This window comes from Saccopteryx leptura, chromosome 10, assembly GCF_036850995.1.
Source record: "Saccopteryx leptura isolate mSacLep1 chromosome 10, mSacLep1_pri_phased_curated, whole genome shotgun sequence".
In the NCBI taxonomy this organism is placed as follows: Eukaryota; Metazoa; Chordata; class Mammalia; order Chiroptera; family Emballonuridae; genus Saccopteryx; species Saccopteryx leptura.
The window spans coordinates 62,485,862-62,506,460 of NC_089512.1; the positions used below are offsets into that span (position 1 = coordinate 62,485,862).

The 20,599-nt window shown below is 37.8% G+C and overlaps 1 protein-coding gene and 1 pseudogene across 1 annotated transcript in view; both read right to left on the minus strand.

Annotated features, from left to right (window-relative positions):
* Positions 1-20,599, minus strand: part of DNAH12 (dynein axonemal heavy chain 12) — a 399,320-nt gene that overhangs the window by 356,084 nt on the left and 22,637 nt on the right. Inside the window, exons 9-11 of the mRNA XM_066351331.1 lie at positions 14,251-14,439; positions 13,554-13,710; positions 12,417-12,508 (exon numbers count right to left, since the gene is read on the minus strand). Coding sequence (XP_066207428.1) covers positions 12,417-12,508; positions 13,554-13,710; positions 14,251-14,439 — 438 coding nt within the window. The remainder of the gene's footprint in view (positions 1-12,416; positions 12,509-13,553; positions 13,711-14,250; positions 14,440-20,599) is intronic.
* LOC136382412 (14-3-3 protein zeta/delta pseudogene) lies at positions 18,779-19,849 on the minus strand (annotated as a pseudogene).

The following is a 20,599-nucleotide window of genomic DNA, read 5'->3' on the forward strand; positions in this document are numbered from 1 at the left end:
TAAAATTAAAAACCACAATGAGATATCACCTCACACCAGCCAAAATGGCACTCACCAACAAAACAACACAGAATAAGTGCTGGCGAGGATGTGGAGAAAAGGGAACCCTCCTGCACTGCTGGTGGGAATGCAGACTGGTGCAGCCACTGTGGAAAACAGTATGGAGATTCCTCAAAAAATTAAAAATCAAACTGCCTTTTGACCCAGCTATCCCACTGTTAGGAATATACCCCAAGAACACCATAGCACTGTATGAAAAGAAGAAATGCACCCCCATGTTGATGGCAGCATTGTTCACAATAGCGAAGATCTGGAAACAGCCCAACTGTCCATCAGTGGACGAGTGGATTAAAAAGCTTTGGTACATATATACTATGGAATACTACTCAGCCATAAGAAATATGACATCAGATCATTTACAACAACATGGATGAACCTTGATAACATTATACTGAGCGAAATAAGTAAATCAGAAAGAACTAAGAACTATATGATTCCATACATAGGTGGGACATAAAAATGAGACTCAGAGACATGGACAAGAGCGTGGGGGTTACGGGGTGGTGGAGGGGAGGGGCACAAAGAAACCCAGTTAGAAGGTGATGAAAGACAACTGGACTTTGTGTGATGGGACAGCATAATGAAATGTCAAACTAACCTAGAGCTGTTTTCTCTGAACATATGAACCCTGATTTATCAATGTCACCCCACTAAAATTAATTTAAAAAAAGACGCACCTAGGGTTTTAAGGAGGAAAATAAGAAAAAAATATTCTGAACCAAATGATTTGTTAAAATATTTAATAAAATATACCACAATAATAAATATATATACATAACACAGCGTCATAGAGAGCAGAAATGCAAATATTGGAGGGAAGGGGTGAAGGTGTTGTAAAAAGGGGGGCAAAGGGGATGTTGAAGGGAACACGGGGGTGGGGGGTGCATTCGGAGGGACACTAGAATCTATGTAAACACAATAAATTAAAATCAATTAAAAATAATATTCTCCTAAAATAAAAAAAACACGAGATACCACCTCACACCTGTCAGAATGGCACTCATTAACAAAACAACACATAATAAGTGCTGGCGAGGATGTGGAGAAAAGGGAACCCTCCTGCATTGCTGGTGGGAATGCAGATTGGTGCAGCCACTGTGAAAAACAGTATGGAGATTCCTCAAAAACTTAAAAATGGAACTGCCTTTTGACCCAGCCATCCCATAGGAATATATCCTAAGAATACCAAATCACTGATTTAAAAGAAGAAATACACCATGTTTATTGCAGCATTGTTTACAATAGCCAAGATCTGGAAACACCCCAAGTATCCGTCAGTGGACGAATGGATTAAAAAGCAGTGGTACATATACACAATGGAATACTATGTGGCCGTTAAAAAAAAAAAAGGAAATCTTACCTTTTGTGACAACATAGATGGACCTGGAAACTATTATGCTAAGTGAAATAAGCCAGGCAGATAAAGAAAAATATCATATGACCTCACTCATTTGAGGAATCCAATGAACAATGTGAACTGAGGGGCAGAATAGAGACAGAGGAGGGATCAAAGGGACCAGAGGGAAAGGGGATGAGAGGATGGGATCAGAGAAGGGGAAGAGATTGGTGAAACTATATACACATAACACAGCATTATTGAGAGCAGGAAAGCAAATCCTGGAGGGAAAGAGGGAGGGCGTGGAGGGGAGGGGGGCGAGGGAGAGGTTGAGGGGGACACAGGGGTGGGGGGATGTACTTGGTGGGACAACTGAATCTATGTAAACACAATAAAGTAAAATAAATTAATTAATTTTTTAAAAAAGACAATCTCATAAAATGGGCAGAGGAGGCTCTGGCCGGATGGCTCAGTGGTAGAGCATCGGCCCAGCATGTGGAAGTCCCAGGTTCAATTCCTGGCCAGGGCACACAGGAAAAATACCCGTCTGCTTCTCGACCCTTCCCTGTCTCCTTTCTCCTTCTTCCTCTCCCACAGCCAAGGCTCCATTGGAGCAAAGTTGGCCCAGGTGCTGAGGATGTCTCCATGGCCTCTGTGCCTCTGGTGCTAGAATGGCTCTGGTTGCAACAGAGCAACACCCCAAATGGGCAGAGCATCGCTCCCTAGTGGGCTTTCCAGGTGGATCTTGGTCAGGTGCATGTGAGAGTCTGTCTCTCTGCCTCCTCACCTCTCACTTCAGAAAAATGCACACACACACACACACACACACACACACACACACACACACACACAATGGGCCTATGACCTGGACCTGAATAGACATTTCTTTAAAGAGTACATACAGATAACCAACAGACATATGAAAAGATGCTAAATATCAGCAATCATCAGGTAAATGCAAATCAAAACCACAGTGAGATATTATCTCACATGTGTCAGAATGGCTATCATTGAAAAAACAAATAAGTGTTGGCAAGGATGTGGAAAAAGGGAATCCTTGTGCACTGTTGGTGGTATTGCAAATTGGTGCAGCCACTATGGGAAACAGTATGAAGGTTCCTCAAAAAATTAAATATGATCCAGCCATTACACTTCTGTATATTCAGCTAAAAAATTTCAAAACACTAATTCAAAAAGATATATGGAACCCTATGTTCACTGCAGCATTATTTACAATAGTCAAGATATGAAAGCAACTTAAAAGTCTATTGATAGTTGAGTGAATAAAGAAGAGGTTGTACATATACAGTGTGTCCGTAAAGTCATGGTGCACTTTTGACCAGTCACAGAAAAGCAACAAAAGACAATAGAAATGTGAAATCTGCACCAAATAAAAGGAAAACTCTCCCAGTTTCATACCAATTCAGTGCAGTTTGATGTGGGCTCATGCACAGATTTTTTAGGGATCCTTAGGTAGCTATCCCGTATAGCCTCTACAGACTCATCACTGACTGTTGGCCTACCAAAACGAGGTTTCTCCACCAAACTGCCAGTTTCCTTCAACTTCTTATCCCACTGAGTAATGTTATTCCTTATGTGGTGGCGTTTCGTTATAAACGCGCCGATATTCACGTTGCACTTTGGTCACAGATTTGAATTTAGCGAGCCACAGAACATACTGAACTTTCCTCTGTACCATCCACATCTCGACTGGCATGGCCATGGACTGCTCCGCTGTATATATGGTGTTACATCATCATCTGCACAAGCGCACATGCTGCCACATCATCCTATAGAAACTGGGAGGGTTTTCCTTTAATTTGGTGCAGATTTCACATTTCTGTCATCTTTTGTTGCTTTCCTGTGAACAGTCAAGAGTGCACCATGACTTTACGGACACACTGTATATAATGGAATATTACTCGACATAAAAAAAGAACAAAATCTTGCCATTTGAAACAGCATAAATGGACCTAAAAAGTAGTATGCTAAGTGAAATAAGTTAGAAGGCAAATTATTGTACTTACATGTGAAATCTAAAAACCACAACAAACAAACAGAAGCAAGAAAAAGAAATAAAAGGCATCCAAATTGTTAAAAAAGAAGTAAAACTATCATTATTTGCAGATAATATGATAATGTATATAGAAAACCCTAAAGTCTCAGTCAAAAAACTACTGGACCTGATAAATGAATTCAGTAAGGTGGCAGGATATAAAATTAATACTCAGAAATCAGAGGCATTTTTATACACTAACAATGAACTGTCAGAAAGAGAAATTAAAGAAGCAATCCCCTTCACCACTGCAACAAAAAAAATAAAGTACCTAGGAAGAAATTTAACCAGTGAGGTTAAAGACTTGTACTTGGAAAATTATAAAACATTGATAAAAGAAATCAAGGAAGATACAAACAAGTGGCAGCATATACCGTGCTCATGGTTAGGAAGAATAAACATCATTAAAATGTCTATATTACCCAAAGCAATTTATAAATTCAATGCAATACCAATTAAAATACCAATGACTTACTTCAAAGATATAGAACACATATTACAAAAATTTATATGGAACCCAAAAGGAACACAAATAGCCTCAGCAATCTTGAAAAGGAAGAATAAAGTGGGAGGTATCACACTTCCGGATATCAAGTTATACTATAAGGACATTGTACTGAAAACAGCCTGGTACTGGCATAAGAACAGGCATATAGATCAGTGGTACAGAACAGAGAACCCAGAAATAAACCCACACCTTTATAGACAACTGATATTTGACAAAGGAGGTAAGGGCATACATTGGAGTAAAGACTGCCTCTTCAATAAATAGTGTTGGGAAAATTGGACAGCTACCTGCAAAAATATGAAACTATACCACCAACTTAACCATTCACAAAAATAAACTCAAAATGAATAAAAGACTTAAATATAAGCTGTAAAACCATAAGCATCTTAGAAGAAAACAGGCAGTAAGCTCTCTGATATCTCTCGCAGCAATATATTTGCCAATTTATCTCCACGGGCAAGTGAAATAAAAGACAGGATAAACAAATGGGACTATATCAAACTAAAAAGCTTCTGCACAGCTAAAGACAATAAGAACAGAATAAAAAGACAAACTAGGCCCTGGCCGGTTGGCTCAGTGGTAGAGCGTCGGCCTGGCGTGCAGAAGTCCCGGGTTCGATTCCCGGCCAGGGCACACAGGAGAAGCGCCCATTTGCTTCTCCACCCCTCCCCCTCTCCTTCCTCTCTGTCTTTCTCTTCTCCTCCCGCAGCCAAGGCTCCACTGGAGCAAAGATGGCCCCGGGCGCTGGGGATGGCTCCTCGGCCTCTGCCCCAGGCGCTGGAGTGGCTCTGGTCACAACAGAGCGACACCCCGGAGGGGCAGAGCATCGCCCCCTGATGGGCAGAGCGTCGCCCCCTGGTGGGCGTGCCGGGTGGATCCTGGTCGGGTGCATGCAGGAGTCTGTCTGACTGTCTCTCTCCGTTTCTGGCTTCAGAAAAATACAGAAAAAAAAAAAAAAAAGACAAACTACACAATGGGAGAATATATTTGAAAATACATCTGATAAGGGGTTAATAACCAAAATTTATGAAGAACTTGTAAAACTCAATACCAGGAAGACAAACAATCCAATTAAAAATGGGCAAAAGAAATGAATAAACACTTCTCCAAAGAGGACATACAGATGGCCAATAGGCATATGAAAAAATGCTCAACATCACTAATCATTAGAGAAATGCAAATTAAAAACCACAATGAGATATCACCTCACACCAGTCAGAATGGCACTCATCAACAAAACAAAACAGAATAAGTGCTGGCGAGGATGTGGAGAAAAGGGAACCCTCTTGCACTGCTGGTGGGAATGCAGACTGGTGCAGCCACTGTGGAAAACAGTATGGAGATTCCTCAAAAAATTAAAAATCAAACTGCCTTGACCCAGCTATCCCATTGTTAGGAATATACCCCAAGAACACCATAGCACTGTTTGAAAAGAAGAAATGCACCCCCATGTTTATGGCATTGTTCACAATAGCAAAGATCTGGAAACAGCCCAAGTGTCCGTCAGTGGACGAGTGGATTGAAAAGCTTTGGTACATATATACTGTGGAATACTACTCAGCAATAAGAAATGATGACATCAGATCATTCATAACAGCATGGATGGACCTTGATAACATTATACTGAGCAAAATAAGTAAATCAGAAAAAACTAAGAACTATATTATTCTTTACATAGGTGGGACATAAAAATGAGACTCAGAGACATGGATAAGAGTGTGGGGGTTACGGGTGGAGGGGAGGAGAGGGAGCAGGTTGGGGGAGGGGAGGGGCACAAAGAAAATCAGTTAGAAGGTGACAGAAGACAATTGGACTTTGGGTGATGGGAATGCAGCATAATCAAATGTCAAAATAACCTAGAGATGTTTTCTCTGAACATATGTACCCTGATTTATCAATGTCACCCCATTAAAATTAATTTTTAAAAAAAGAAGTAGAGATAGTAGACACTCATTTGCAGCTGGTGCATTGGACTGGCAGTTTCTGAAAAATTAAATATACAGTTATATGACACAGCTTCCCCCCTATACACCCAAGAGAAATTAAAAAATGGGACAAACAGAAAACAAATCATAAATGGTGGTTTAAATCCAACCATGTCAGTAATCACTTTAAATAAAAATGGTCTAAACATTACAAACAAGCCTCAGAGATTGTCAGACAACATAAAAACACAAAGTACAACTATATATTGTATATAAGGGACATACTTTAAATATAAAAATGGGTTAAAAGTTAAAAGATGGAAAAATATAACATAAAAATACTAAGAAAATAAAGCTAAGTCACTCCCACTAGGATGGCTATAATAAAAAAGACAACCAACTATTAGCAAGGATATGAAGCAATTAAAATATTCATGTATTTCTGATGGAAATGTAAAATGTCTTTCAAACAGTTTGGCAGTTCTTTGGTATGTTAAACATAGAATAATGATATGACCCAGCAATTTCAACCCTACATTTATATCCAAGAGAAATGAAAGCATACATCTGACAAAAACTTGTATATGATTGTTCATAGTAGCATTATTCGTAATAGTCAAAGTGAAAACAACTTAAATGTCTATTAATTTTGGATAAATAAATTTGATATGTTTGTAAAATGGAATATTATTCAGCCATGAAAAACAATGTACTGATACATGCTATAACGTGGATGAATCTTGAAAGCTTTATACTAAATGAAAGACATTCACAAAATACCACATACTTTACAATTCCGTTTATATAAATGTCCAGAATAGGCAAATCTATAGAAACAGAAAACATTAGTAGTTAATTAGGGCTTTGGGTGGAAATGGGAGTGGCAGCTACTAGGTATGGGATTATTTTTAGAAGGTAAAATATTTTAAAATAAGATTGTGATGATAATTGTAAAACTCTATATACTTAAAAAAACATTGAATTGTACTTCAAATGGATAGATTTGTGTGTGAATTACATTTCAATAAAGCTGGTTTTTTAAATAAAAGCTAGAGGTCAATTAATATTAGAAAAAGAGTTCAGAATATGGAATATTATCAGAGATAAAAGAGACATTTCATAATGATAAAGAATGTTCACAAAGAGGACACAATAATCCTAAATGTGTATGTATCCAAAAACAGAACTTCAGCAACCTGTTGAGACTGAATCCTACCAATAACCACTTCAGTAAACTTGGGTGCATGATTCTGCCCTAAACAAGTCTTTGTATTTGATCACAGCCCACCTGAAAACCTGCAACCTCATGAGAGATCTGGAACCAAATGGACTTCGCTAAACCTAGCCTAAATTCCTGATCCACGGAATACTGTGAGATAACAAAGTTTGTTATTATAATCTTCTCATTTGGGGGTAATATGGGCTTTATCCCAGGAAAGCAACATTTGTTTCACATTTGAAACTCAATAAATGTAATTCAAAATATCAATAGAAAAAGGGAGAAAAACCATATGATCAACTCAATAGTTGTAGAAAATTTTTTTTTACAAAATTCCAATGCTTCTGTAATAAAAAATTCTTGGCAAATTCTGGAAAAAGAAAATTTCTTCAACTTGATAAAGGGCACCTATCAAGAGTCTACACTTCTTTATTGGTGAAAATATGAATGTGTTACACCGAGGACCCAGGTTCAAAACCCCAAGGTCTCCAGCTTGAGTGCGGACTCATCCGGTTTGAGCACGGGCTCACCAGCTTGAGCACAGGGTCATCATCTTGAGTAGGGTATCATAGACATGACCTGATGGTTGCTGGCTTGAGCCCAGAAGTTACTGGCTTGAACCGAAGGATGCTGGCTTCAGCAAGGGGTCACTGGCTCAGCTGGGGCAACCCTGGTCCAAGGCACATATGAGAAAGCAATCAATGAACAACTTAAGTGCCGCAACTGCAAGTTGATGCTTCTCATCTTACTCCCTTCCTGCCTGTCTATCCCTTTCTGTCCCTTTCTCTGTCTCTCTCTCACTCATTAAAAAAATAAATAAAATAATAAAAATAAAATGACATCGCTCTTGCATATAACCTATATTTGCAAATAGGTTACAGCCTAGATATCACTTCACTTGCATGGATAGGTTTGGTATAGTTCTCAGAATACAACAAATTCAAATTTTGCTTTTTGGAACTTTCAGGGAGTTTTTTATTTCTCAATATTTTTAATTTGCAATTAATTGAATCCACAGATGTGAAACCAATGGATACAGAGGGCTGAATATATATAGAAAACCCTAAGGAATCTTAAAAAAATAATACTACCAGAACTAATAAGTAAGTTTAGTAGCAATGTCTCAAGATTCAGTGACAATAAACAAAAATTCATTGTATTTCATAAAAATGAAAATTACTTTACAAAAAATATCATTTACAAGAAAATCAAGAAAACCTGAAATACTTTAAGGGATATATTTAGGAGAATATTTGCAAGACCTGCACAACAGAAACTATAAAACATTGTTACAAGAAATTAAAGAAGATTTAAATAATGATGAAATACATACTAGGGTCACATATTAAAAGATTCCATTTTAAGATGGCAAGTCATCCCAAATTGATTAAGTGTCAATGTAATCTTAATCAAAATTCTAGCTGGCTCCTTTATAGTAATTGATGGGCTGATTTTAAAATTTATGTGGAAATATAAAAGCCCTAGAATAGTCAACATAATTTTGAAAAAGAAGAAATAAAATTGGAGAACTTATAATACCTGATTTTAAGACTTATCATAAAATTATAAAAATCAGGACTGTGGTATTAACACAATACATTTTTTTTAAAAGACAGTTTGATGTTAGCATAAGAAGAGATATAAAAATCAGTGGGAAAGAATAGAGAATCCAGAAATAGATTCACAAGTGCTGGCAGGCAAGATGGCAGTGGAGTAGCAGAAGTTAACACTAACCTCCCAGGACAAAATTGGAATTACAACGAAAATATAGAACAATCAACTAGAAATAGATCCACAAATAAAAAGTCCATTGAATTTCAACAAAGATACTAAGATAATTTAATTGGGAAAAGATGGTATTTTCAATAAATAATGCTAGAACAACTGGATGCATACATAAAAAAAAAACTGAATCATGACCCACATTTCTCAGCATATAAAAAGTTAACTTGGTAATAAACCCAAATATGACAGTGAAAACTATAAAATTTCTAAAAAACAAAAATAGAAGCAAATCTTAGTGACCATGAGTAGGCAAAGTTTTCTTAGAACACAAAGAGAAAGAACAGAATGAACCTTAAAGGGGGAAAAATGATAGACTGAAATTCATTAGAATTAAAAATGCCTACTCTTTCAAAGACATGGTTGCAAAAATAAAAATTCAAGGCATGTACTGGGAGAAAATATCTGCAAAACATATTTCAGATAAAAGACTTTTATCCAAAATATATAAAGCCTTTTTTAAAAGTTAGTAAAGGTCCTGGCCAGTTGACTCAGTGGATAGAGTGTCAGCCTGGCATATGGACATCCCAGGTTTGATTCCCAGTCAGGGCACACAGAGAAGCGACCATCTGCTTCTTCCTCCCTCTCCCCCTTCTCTCCATTTTCCCCCCTCTCATAGCCAGTGGCTGGATTGGTCTGAGCATCAGCCTCAGATGCTAAAAATAACTCAGTTGATTCAAGCACCAGACAGGGGTTGCTGGGTAGATCCCCGTCAGGAAGCATGCAGGAGTCTGTCTCACTATCTCTCCTCCTATCATTTAAAACAAATGAACAAGAAAAGTCAATAAGAATATTCATAATATTAAAGCCCATTAAAATAAATCCAATATAAATACCCAATTTAAAATATGCAAATTATTAGGACAGATACCTTATTTTTTAAAAGATACACAAATGGAAAATAATATATTAAAATATGTTTAACATAACTAGTCAACAGAAAATGCAAATTAAAACCACAAGGAGATATCAGATATACTCAGTAAAATGACTAACTTGAAAAAGACTGACAACTACAAAGCTCGGAAAGGATGTGGAAGAACTGGAATTTTCATTCACTGCTAGAGAGACTGTCAATGGTACAACTTCTTTGAAAACAATTAGCAGTTTCTTAAAAAGTTAAAAATACAGGCCTGACCTGTCGTGGCGCAGTGAATAAAGCTTTGACCTGGAAATGCTGAGGTCGCCGGTTCAAAACCCTGGCCTTGCCTGGTCAAGGCACATATGGGAGTTGATGCTTCTAGCTCCTCCCCCTTCTCTCTCTCTGTCTCTCTCTCCTCTCTCTCTCTCCTCTCTAAAATGAATAAATAAAATAAAAATTTTAAAAAAAAGTTAAAAATACAATTCCCTGACTGACTAGTGGTAGCACAGTAGACAGAGCATCGACCTGGGATGTTGAGGTCCCAGGTTCCAAACTCAGAGGTTGCTGACTTGAGCATAGGCTCACCAGCATGCGTGAGGGGTCGCTGGCTTGAGTGTGGGATCATAGACATAATCCCATGCTCACTGGCTTGAGCCCAAAGGTTGCTGGCTTGAACCCAAGGTCTCTGGCTTGAGTAAGGGTCACTGGCTTGGGTGGATCCCCCCAGTCAAGGCACATATGAGAAGCAATCAATGAACAACTAAAGGGCCAACTACGAGTTGATTCTTGATCTCTCTCCCTTCCTGTGTCTGTCTCTCTGGCTAAAAAAAAACCTTCCCATACCACCCAGTAATCCAACTCCTAGAAATGATAGCATATGTCCACACAAAGACCTGTATACAAAAGACCACAGCAACTTTATTAGTAATAGCACAAAAGTGGAAGCAAGCAAATGTTGATCTCAAAATGAATGGATAAATAAATCATATATCTAATACAGTGAGATACTATTCAGCAACAAAAGAAGTCATATTGATACATACAACATAGACAAATTTCAAAAACTTTACATTAATAAAAGAAGCCAGACATAAAAATATATATATATGTATGATTCCATTAGAAAAGAAAAAAATGATAAAGTATGTCAGCAGTTGCCTGAGGTCAGGTTTAGGAAGAATTGACTGGGATGGAATACAAAGAAACCCTCTGAGGTGTTGAAAATATTTTATAACTTAACTCTGGTGAGAAAATATTTTATAACTTAACTCTGGTGATAGTTGCATGGGTGCATAAATTTGTCAGAACTGTAGTTTCAATGAGTGCATTTTATTGTATAAACTAAACCATAATAAAATTGATTTTTTAAAAGTTAATCATTCTTGGCCCTGGCTGGTTGGGTCAGCGGTAGAGCGTGGGCCCAGCGTGTGGAAGTTCCAGGTTCAATTTCCAGTCGGAGCACACAGGAGAAGCACCCATCTGCTTCTCCACCCTTTCCCCTCTCTTTTCTCCCTATCTCTCTCTTCCCCTCCTGCAGCCAAGGCTCCAAGGGAGCAATGTTGGGCCGGGCGCTAAGGATGGCTCCATGACCTCTGCCTCAGCTCCTAAAATAGGTCCTATTGCAGCAGAGCAATGTCCCAGAGGGGCAGAGCATCGCCCCCTGGTGGGCATGCCAAGTGGATCCTGGTCAGGTGCATGCAGGAGTCTGTGTGCCAATGCCCACCCTCTTCTCACTTTGGAAAAAAAAAAAAGTTAATCATTCTCGAAATTAGTCAAGGATGGAAAAGGGAATGGATTGATGAATAAGTATGTGATTAAGCAAACATAGTAAAATATTAGAATACAGGTGGGGCTCTTTATAAAATTTCTTCAACTTCTTTCTATGTTTAAATATTTCATAATAAAATACTGGAAAAATTAGAATTGCTATATTGTACTTTACAAATAAAAAATATGAATAGTCAATAGAAAGAGATAAGATGAAGAAACAAAAGCCTAGTTTTAACCAATAAAACAAGGTCCCTTCAGGAGGTAGAAATCTTTTCTATTCAATTGCCTTTCCCCCACTGCTGCCAGAATTATCTTTTTGAAACTCAGATACAAGTATATTACTTCAATGGCTAAAAACTTCCAAAACAAAGTACAAACTCTTGAGCAAAGATACCTGAAAATTTTTGCCTATGCTCCAACTTACATTTCCAACTTCATAATCTGAATCCATCTATAAACATCTACTTCAAAGCCTAGATCATTTTTCACTTCTTTAAAAAACCTTTACCAATTTCCCAAAGCAAAAGCAATCATTCCCTTCTCTGTGCTTCCACAACACTTCACCCATATCTCTGTGTTCCAGTACTTATCTCAGTGTATCATAGTTGTTATTTCAATGTATATTTGATTCCAGGCCAAATATAAGTTTCCTGAGAACAGTGTTAATATATTATTTCTTTTTCTTCACCAAAATCTTGCTAGTTGTTTGAATGTGATGAATCAACAAGTGAATGACTAAAGAATTGTGAGGCAAATATTATATATAAGTTTACTAAAACGAAGTTTTGCATAAGAAATTCTACTAACTTTAATTGAAACCTTTATTTTCTAGAATAGAAAGATCATAATTTAAAGAGAAATTCAAAAGGCATTGATAAAAAACAGAATTACCACTTACCTCTGTGTATTCATCAAAGGTATGATCTTCTGCCTGAAAAGTCTCTATCAGTTCAACTGCAGTGCCATCAAGGAGCCAATTATAGTTTTCAACTGAAAATTAATAATCTAATTTAAATTTCAATAATACCCTTTTAAAAAGATCAAGTGCTTTTTTTTTTTTTTTTTTTTTTTTTTTCAGAAGCTGGAAATGGGGAGAGACAGTAAGACAGACTCCCGCATGCGCCCGACCCGGATCCACCCAGCACGCCCACCAGGGGCGACGCCCTGCCCACCAGGGGGCGATGCTCTGCCCCTCTGGGGCGTCACTCTGCGGTGACCAGAGCCACTCTAGCGCCTGGGGCAGAGGCCAAGGAGCCATCCCCAGCGCCCGGGCCATCTTTGCTCCAATGGAGCCTTGGCTGCGGGAGGGGAAGAGAGAGACAGAGAGGAAGGAGGGGGGAGGGGGGAGAAGCAAATGGGCGCTTCTCCTATGTGCCCTGGCTGGGAATCGAACCCGGGTCCCCCGCACGCCAGGCCGATGCTCTACCGCTGAGCCAACCGGCCAGGGCCAAGTGCTTTTTTTTTATATGATCATGGAATTGAGTAGCCTATTCAATTAAATATTATTAATAATAGAAACAGAATGAAATAGACTTAATAAGCAAACCAGGTTAAACACAAATGTTTTAAAATAAAGATAACAGGGTATGTAATAACCTTAAAATAACTTAGAGATACAAATAAATCAGTTAATAAGAGGTTTTGCTTAAGAGAATGTCAAATCACAATTATCTGTCCTGGCCTCATACATACCTGAGGAGACTATAAAATTGAGCTGCAGGTTCTTCAAAACTACTCTTAGAAATTACCTTGCTTTCACCCCCGATTTAGATTGCTCCTTATTCCACATCTCTTCTTCCTGCTTTTTAGCTTTATCACCCTGCTCCTGTTAACATTTGCCCTTTGGACCAGACAACAGAATTCAAGTTTCTTAGCTTTGATTCTTAATGCTGCCAAAAGCCTTGTCCACGCTAACTTCTGGCTCTCCCTGCTCTTTCATGACAGCCCCAGACAACCAAATATCCGACCAAGTTCTAGTAAAAATAAAATATTATTTTGTGATAAACAAAAAAGTTGTAATATTTGCCACATATACCGTATGTCTCATAATGTTTTCTTGCACCTTCTAAGTTACGATGTACTGCCACCTTCAGTGTATCGAGAGCCCACTGTAACACGTGCTCGGGAAGTTCTGTGTCAACATTTACAGTTGTTGAAGTTCCTGATAGCCAAGAGGGTACTGTTTGGACATTCTAACATAAATAAAAAAGACAGTTGATGAGACAAATATCTGTGTAACTAATCTATATGTAGACCTTATATTTTTAAACATCCTTTTCAGATTTCAGTGGCTCAAGGAAACATAACATGATGTAAAATAATGACTTAAGGTTGTATAATTTGTAGTTTAATATAAAACTAAGTTGAGTTTTTTTTATATCATTCAACAAATATTTATTGAGTAACTATAATGTCAAAATGACTATACTAGAAAGCTCTAGAAAAGAAAAACATAATTTGACTCTTGTGCTTAAGTAGCTCACAACTCAGTAGGGAAGATGAGACATGCACAAAAATATCATTAAGTACAATAAAACTTCTAAGAGGTAGGCATCATCTTTAGCCAGGAGACTTTCTCAAAGAGAAAGCACTTTTTTTATTGTAAAATAAATTGAAGAATGGAAATAAAACAGAGTTATAACATTTTATGTATATAAATACTTTAAAGAACTTCAACTCAATGTAAAATTCTGAAAAAGAGACATATAAAGAAACGTGATCAAGATAAATACCTGCAGTGCTTCAGCTATTCGCTCTACCAAACCCAAAACAACATCTTCCAAATCTTGAAAGGTAGGGTAAAATTCCATTTTATCATCTTCAAATGTCAATTCCATCTTAAATATTGGCAGGCCTCGTTGATCTTCTTGGTCAAAGAGTTTTACAAATCCTTCTACAGTCCTCTTTAAGAGATCTTTTAGCTGCATGATATCATAAATTACTATTGTTTTAGAAAGTACAAATTCAACCTTTAACTAAACTCATTGAACTTATAGTAGAAAATTAAGTCATTCTATTAATCCATTTAGTCCTGAATATTCAGCACAATATGTTCTTTTTCTTTTTTCGCGTGCACATGCACAAGAGGTGGGGGAGGGAGAGGAAGAGGGAGGGACAGACAAATAGGGAGGGAGAAAGATGAGAAGCATCAACTCATTGTGGCACTTTAGTTCATTGATTGCTTTCTTATATGTGCCTTGACTGGGGAGGGGGAGCTTCAGCACAGCCAGTAACCCCTTGCTCAAGCCAGCAACCTTTGAGCTCAAGCCAGCAACCATGGGGTTATGTCAATGATCCCATGCTCAAGTTAGCGACCCTGGGCTCAAGCTGGTGAGACAACACTCAAACCAGAGAACTCAGGGTTTCGAGACTGGGTCCTCAGCATCCCAGGTTGATGCTTTATCCACTGCACCACTACCTGGTTAGGCAGCACAATATGTTCTTAATAAACGTAGTCTAAAATAATAAATAGAATAATATATGCAAGCTTTAACCTTTTTATAGATTATCAACACTTAAAACGACAACTCGGAATCTTCCACATTTTTAGTAATTTTGTCCCTGGTACGGAAAACAATCCAGAAGATCAAACAACACAGTGAAGACTAAGGGGAGGGTAGGCTGCAATACGAGGGTGAAGGTATTATGGGATGACATGCACATGAGGTGAGGAACAGTAGTCAAGATACAGATAACTGCTATTGACACAAGAGCCAATTGTTGAATATTCAAAAATTTTGTGAGTCAGTTACTAACCCCTTGGATGCTTAAAATTCACCATGGTGGGAATATTTACACTGTGGAAATTAGCAAACACTACAAATCAGAGCTGTTGTTCTCATTTTTTCTGGAAAGGCAGATTTTTAGCACACCATTAGTTGAAATTGAAGCCCCTGAAACTTAGGAATGTGCACAATAAGTTACCAAAGTATCAATAATGCTTTCTTATAATGAACCATTATTAGAAATTTATACAAGCAGACAACTATAGATCTAAATGATCTTCAATATGTTCCTCACCTCTTTACTTCTTATTAAATGATCATAGTTCTCTTAAGGGAATAAAGATAGAAATAAAATCATGTATATTAGTTATATATAGTGTTATATACTAAATATTAAACAGATAGTTATATATATATAAAATCTTTTAAAGATACATGGCAAAATTCATGGAATCTTTGAAGATCTTTACCAACCACAAGGGAAAGTTTTTTTTCAAAACTATTTTTCTAGAATTGTATTTCCTTCCCCCCTCCATTATCAATACTTATTGAGCATTACAGTGTACTGGACACTATAGAACATTCAAGAAAACATTGTCCCTACTCTTGAGGAACTTAAATTCTAAAAGAAAAAAATAACACCTCTTTTAAAATAGTAATTTTGTTTGATGTTTTTGCAAGGTACTGAGAAAATAGTCTGTAGGGTGAACTTTGAGTATAACTCAGCCCTATTATTTAAAGAAGAGAGGAAGAAGAAGGATTTTAAATGCAGTCCGCAACAGACCATTCAGGATAGATAATTTTACAGGGAGATAACCCAATATTATCAACTAAGGAGAAATTTGCTGCAGTAAAAAGGATGAGGGAAACAGTTTATAAGATGCAAGCAAAGGAAGCAGGGTATCTTTAATCATTGAATGGAGCCAGAAAGACATGACAGAAGGTTTAAAAAGGTAATCCCATGCACTTGACAAAAAAAAAAAAAAGACTAAAGAATCAAAGTTGAAGTCAGGCTATAAGAATATCAAAAAATTTTTGCCTGACCAGGTGGTAGTACAGTGGATAGAGTATTGGACTGGGAGGCGGAGGACTCAGGTTCAAAAATCCAAGGTCACCAGCTTGAGTGCGGGCTTATTTGGCTTGAGTGGGGGCTCACCAGCTGGAGCGTGGGGTCGCAGGCTTGAGCATGGGATCATAGACATGACCCCATGGCCACTGGCATGAAGCCCAAGGTCACTGGTTTGAGCAAGGGGTCACTAGCTCTGCTGTAGACCCGTGGTCAAGGCACATATGAGAAAGCAATCAATGAACAAGAAATCAAGGAACAACTAAGATGCCACAACGAAGAATTGATGCTTCTCATTTCTCTCCCTTCCTGTCTGTCCAACTCTCTCTGTCTCTGTCAGAAAAAAAAAAAAAGAAGAGCAAAAAATCAACAGCTTTTTTTGTGTAGGGGAGAGGTGATAAGGGTGTTCGGGATGTGGTTGGGAACATTAGTAATTCTATTAGTAGTATTTTGTTGTTATGATAAACAATTTATTTAAACTTGGTAAATGTCCGTTAGCTACTAAGAAGGAATACGGAATAAATTCCCAAAAATGTACAATTTCCTTCAGAGAAGTTTCAGAACCAAAAGACTGATTAACATAAAAAGTTGAAGACAGTGATTCATTATCAGACACAGATGAGGACAAGCTAATGGATGGCAGTTTTGACAGTGATGAGGAGTTGTATCAGTTTTATGATGAATAAAACTTGAGTTCAATAACTATATGTAATACATTTTTTTTTTCAAATTTCAGGCCCCAAAATTAAGGTGTGTCTTATACATGGGAGCATTTTAAACATGGGGAAATACGGTAATACATGTATTCTTAACAATTATGCTTAGATTGTTCATGAAAGTTTTATAAAACATTAAACAAAGCTAGCCATCATCTCAAGTTATTTCCCTAATAACTATTTTTATAGCACATGCATGTTAGGCAAGTATCAAAAAATAATAATAATAATGACAGGTCTTGCATGTCAGCCACTGAAGCTTTGGGGCCATGTGAGCCAAGGCCATGGTCGCATTGGAAAGCACAGGAAGCACCTGGGAGGCCGAGGTAATGTTGGTGGCTTGTGTCATCACAGGGCCAACTTCAACAATATCACCAAGATCACTTTGGAAAAGTTAGGATGAGGCATTACCACTTAAAATGGAACCGGAGTGTCTTCACAACTATCAACCTGATAAACTGCAGCCCTTGGTCAGCGAGCAGACACAGGAAAATGCTGCCAAAAACAAGACTGGAGCTGCTTCTATCTTTGATGTGGTGCGATTTGGCTACCACAAAGTTCCAGGAAAGGGAAAGCTCCCAAAGCAGCCTGTCATTGTGAAGGCCAAATTCTTCGGCAGAAGAGCTGAGGAAAAGATTAAGGGTGTTTGTTGATGGGACCTGTGTCCTAGGTTGAAGCCACATGGAGGGAAGTCCATTAAGTGCTCACAAGTGCTTTTGTCTTCTGGGGTTTGTGTAGGTTCTTTGGCACTTCTATCTCCGTACCTGTGTGTCAAAAACCTGCCTAACCGGTTCTAGGAGTTAAGAAGGGTATGAGGGCCTGCGCTCCTCTGCCAACTCCCCTGAGAAAGAAAATATACATGAGGATAGCACCAACATTTAGAGTCTGTTACCTGACTTGAACTTTTCATTTACAAAATGGGAATGATTAAAAAAAATCACAAAAGCAAGAAAACCTAAACAAAGTTAAATACATAGATTTTGCTTGTTGTTTGTTTGTTTTACTGATGGGCTTGATATACAGGAAATAATGGATATGAAGCAATTCATTTTTACTGAATTTTACTTGTACACTTATTCTTAGGTTACCTAAAACACTTAAATACAAATAAAATGAGCAAAGCAAAATCATGAAAGCAAATAGCAAGCAACTTTACAAATAATGTAATGTGGACCATATCTGCCCTTATCTAGAGTAAATTGGGCCACAACTAAAAGAACATTCTGCAGCTGTAGACAAAGGTGTGCACATTAAGATTGAGTATTCTACAGATTCACACATGGCTCAATATGTACTATCCATGAGAAACCCATTTGTACTACAGCCCTCTAAGTGCTCCAAAACTTAAAGTACCCACAACAACTACAACTGTGACTGGAATCAATTATCCCTTTTATTCCCCACCAGGACAAACCAATATGTAGGCAGGTTTTTTTGCTTAGACATGGAAGCAATTTTAACACTGGCCTTCGTGAAGCCACAATGTACCAAAAGTACTATGCTAAACATTTATAACTTATGTTAATAATTCCACATTCCATTATTGGCCATCTCAAGATGAAAATATAACTCTCTACATATTAAATGGCTCTATTCCCCTAATATTAAACATAAAAGCCACATGGGAAAGACAGAAATTCCCATAGAATATCATAAATCACAAACAAAAACTATTTGTGGAACAGTATGGATGACAAATGGTATACTGTGTAAATTTTAGAATGAGGCAGACAGAAGTTTGAAGGCCAGCTAATTAATTTTCTCTTCCTTTTCCTGCTTCAGCTTTGTCTCTTTGGGTATCTGATATCCACAATGTCAAGCTGTCTCTCAGTAATTGCATTATTAGCATGCTGTCTTTATACGACTCCTCACTTAATATATCAAGTTCAGCAATGGTTTCATCAAAAGCTGTCTTTGAAGAGAGCAGGGTTCCTCTGGGGAGTTTGGGATCTCATAATAGAACATAGAGAAGTTAAGGACCAAACCCAATCTGATAGGATGTCTTGGCAGCATTTCCTTTTTGCTGATTTCAAAAGCTTCTTGGTATGCTTTTTGTGACTGATCCACAATCCCTTTCTTGTCATCCCCAGCAGCAATCTCAGCCAAGGAAGGGTAGAAGTCTCCTTTCATTGTCAAGTAGAAGACTTTGCTCTCTGCTTGTGAAGCATTGGGGATCAAGATATTTTCCAAAAATGATAGTACACCATTGCAGTATCTCTTAGCTTGGTCTCAATTTTCTCTGTTTTCTTGAGCCATCTGCTGTTTTCCCTCAGCACCTTCCATCTCTTGGTCAATATTTGAGATGTCCCTCCAACATGACCTACAGGCTCCTACAACACTTTAAAAGCAACTGAGAGAAGATTCCATTCCTTCTTGTATAGTTCAGCTCCTTGCTCAGTTACAGACTTCACACAGGCTGCTATGTCATCATATAACTCAGCCTGCTCAGCCAGTTTGGCATTCTGCACCAGCTAATTTTTATCTATGACTGGATGTTCTGTGTCTGGAGTGGGTAGTGGTGGACCAAAGGGGGCTCATTAGTCTCTAGAATTCTACATCTACAATAGTAAAAATTAAGGAGCACATCAATATAATAGATATTCTCTATCAATTAAAGATGATCAAAAACATTCTGAACCAAGATTTTACTAAGAATAAAATGAGAATCAATCACCTGGAATTAAATTAGTTCAAAATATGTTTACTAGGATAGCCTTTTGTTAATATATTCCAATAAAGCTATACATAATTAGCTAATAGTCTTTAAGCATGAGCTCAATAATCACTCATGATATTGACACATACTTCTAGACTTTCCTCTCATTTTAGATTGCTTCAGAAATAAAGCATTTTTCTGCTTAGTTTATTTAAATAAAATTATAGATCCCTGGCCAGGTAGTTCAGTTGGTTATCCCAATATGCCAAGGTTGTGGATTAGACCCCCAGTCAGAACACACACAAGAATCAGCCAATGAATGCATAAACAAGTGGAACAACAAACTGATGTTTCTCTCTCTCTGATTTATCACAAATCATTTTTTAAAATTTTAATTAAAATTAAAAAAGAAAGAGGAGACAAAGATAGCGATAAAGTAGGCAGATGTACCAACTTCCACCTCCTAGAACCAAAGTGGATTACAACTTAATTTTAAGAACCATCATCGGTGGATGACGTCAGAGTAATGGCGCAGTAGGAAGCGATACCGATAAATCTCCCCCAAAACTCAACAAGATCTTCAACCAGAAACAGAAAAACCTACCTTAGAGCCTCCAGATGTTTCGCAATACACCTGAAGGTATGGTCGAGTGAAAAATTGGCTAAATATATCATCAAACCCTGAAGGAAATAGGGAGTAAGAAATGCTCCGCCTTCCTCACTAACTTAAACAGGGCGACTTTCACTGGGAACTGAGAATATAGAAACTAAGGCGGGCAAAGGGGGTGAATAGATCCAGGCTGCGGCACAAACGGCTGAATCAGGCCATGGCATGGAGATCCAAGCCGAGGAAAAACTGTTCCTGTGGCAACCCGGGCAACACAAGCTAACACTCGCACCAAACCCAGACAAAGAAAG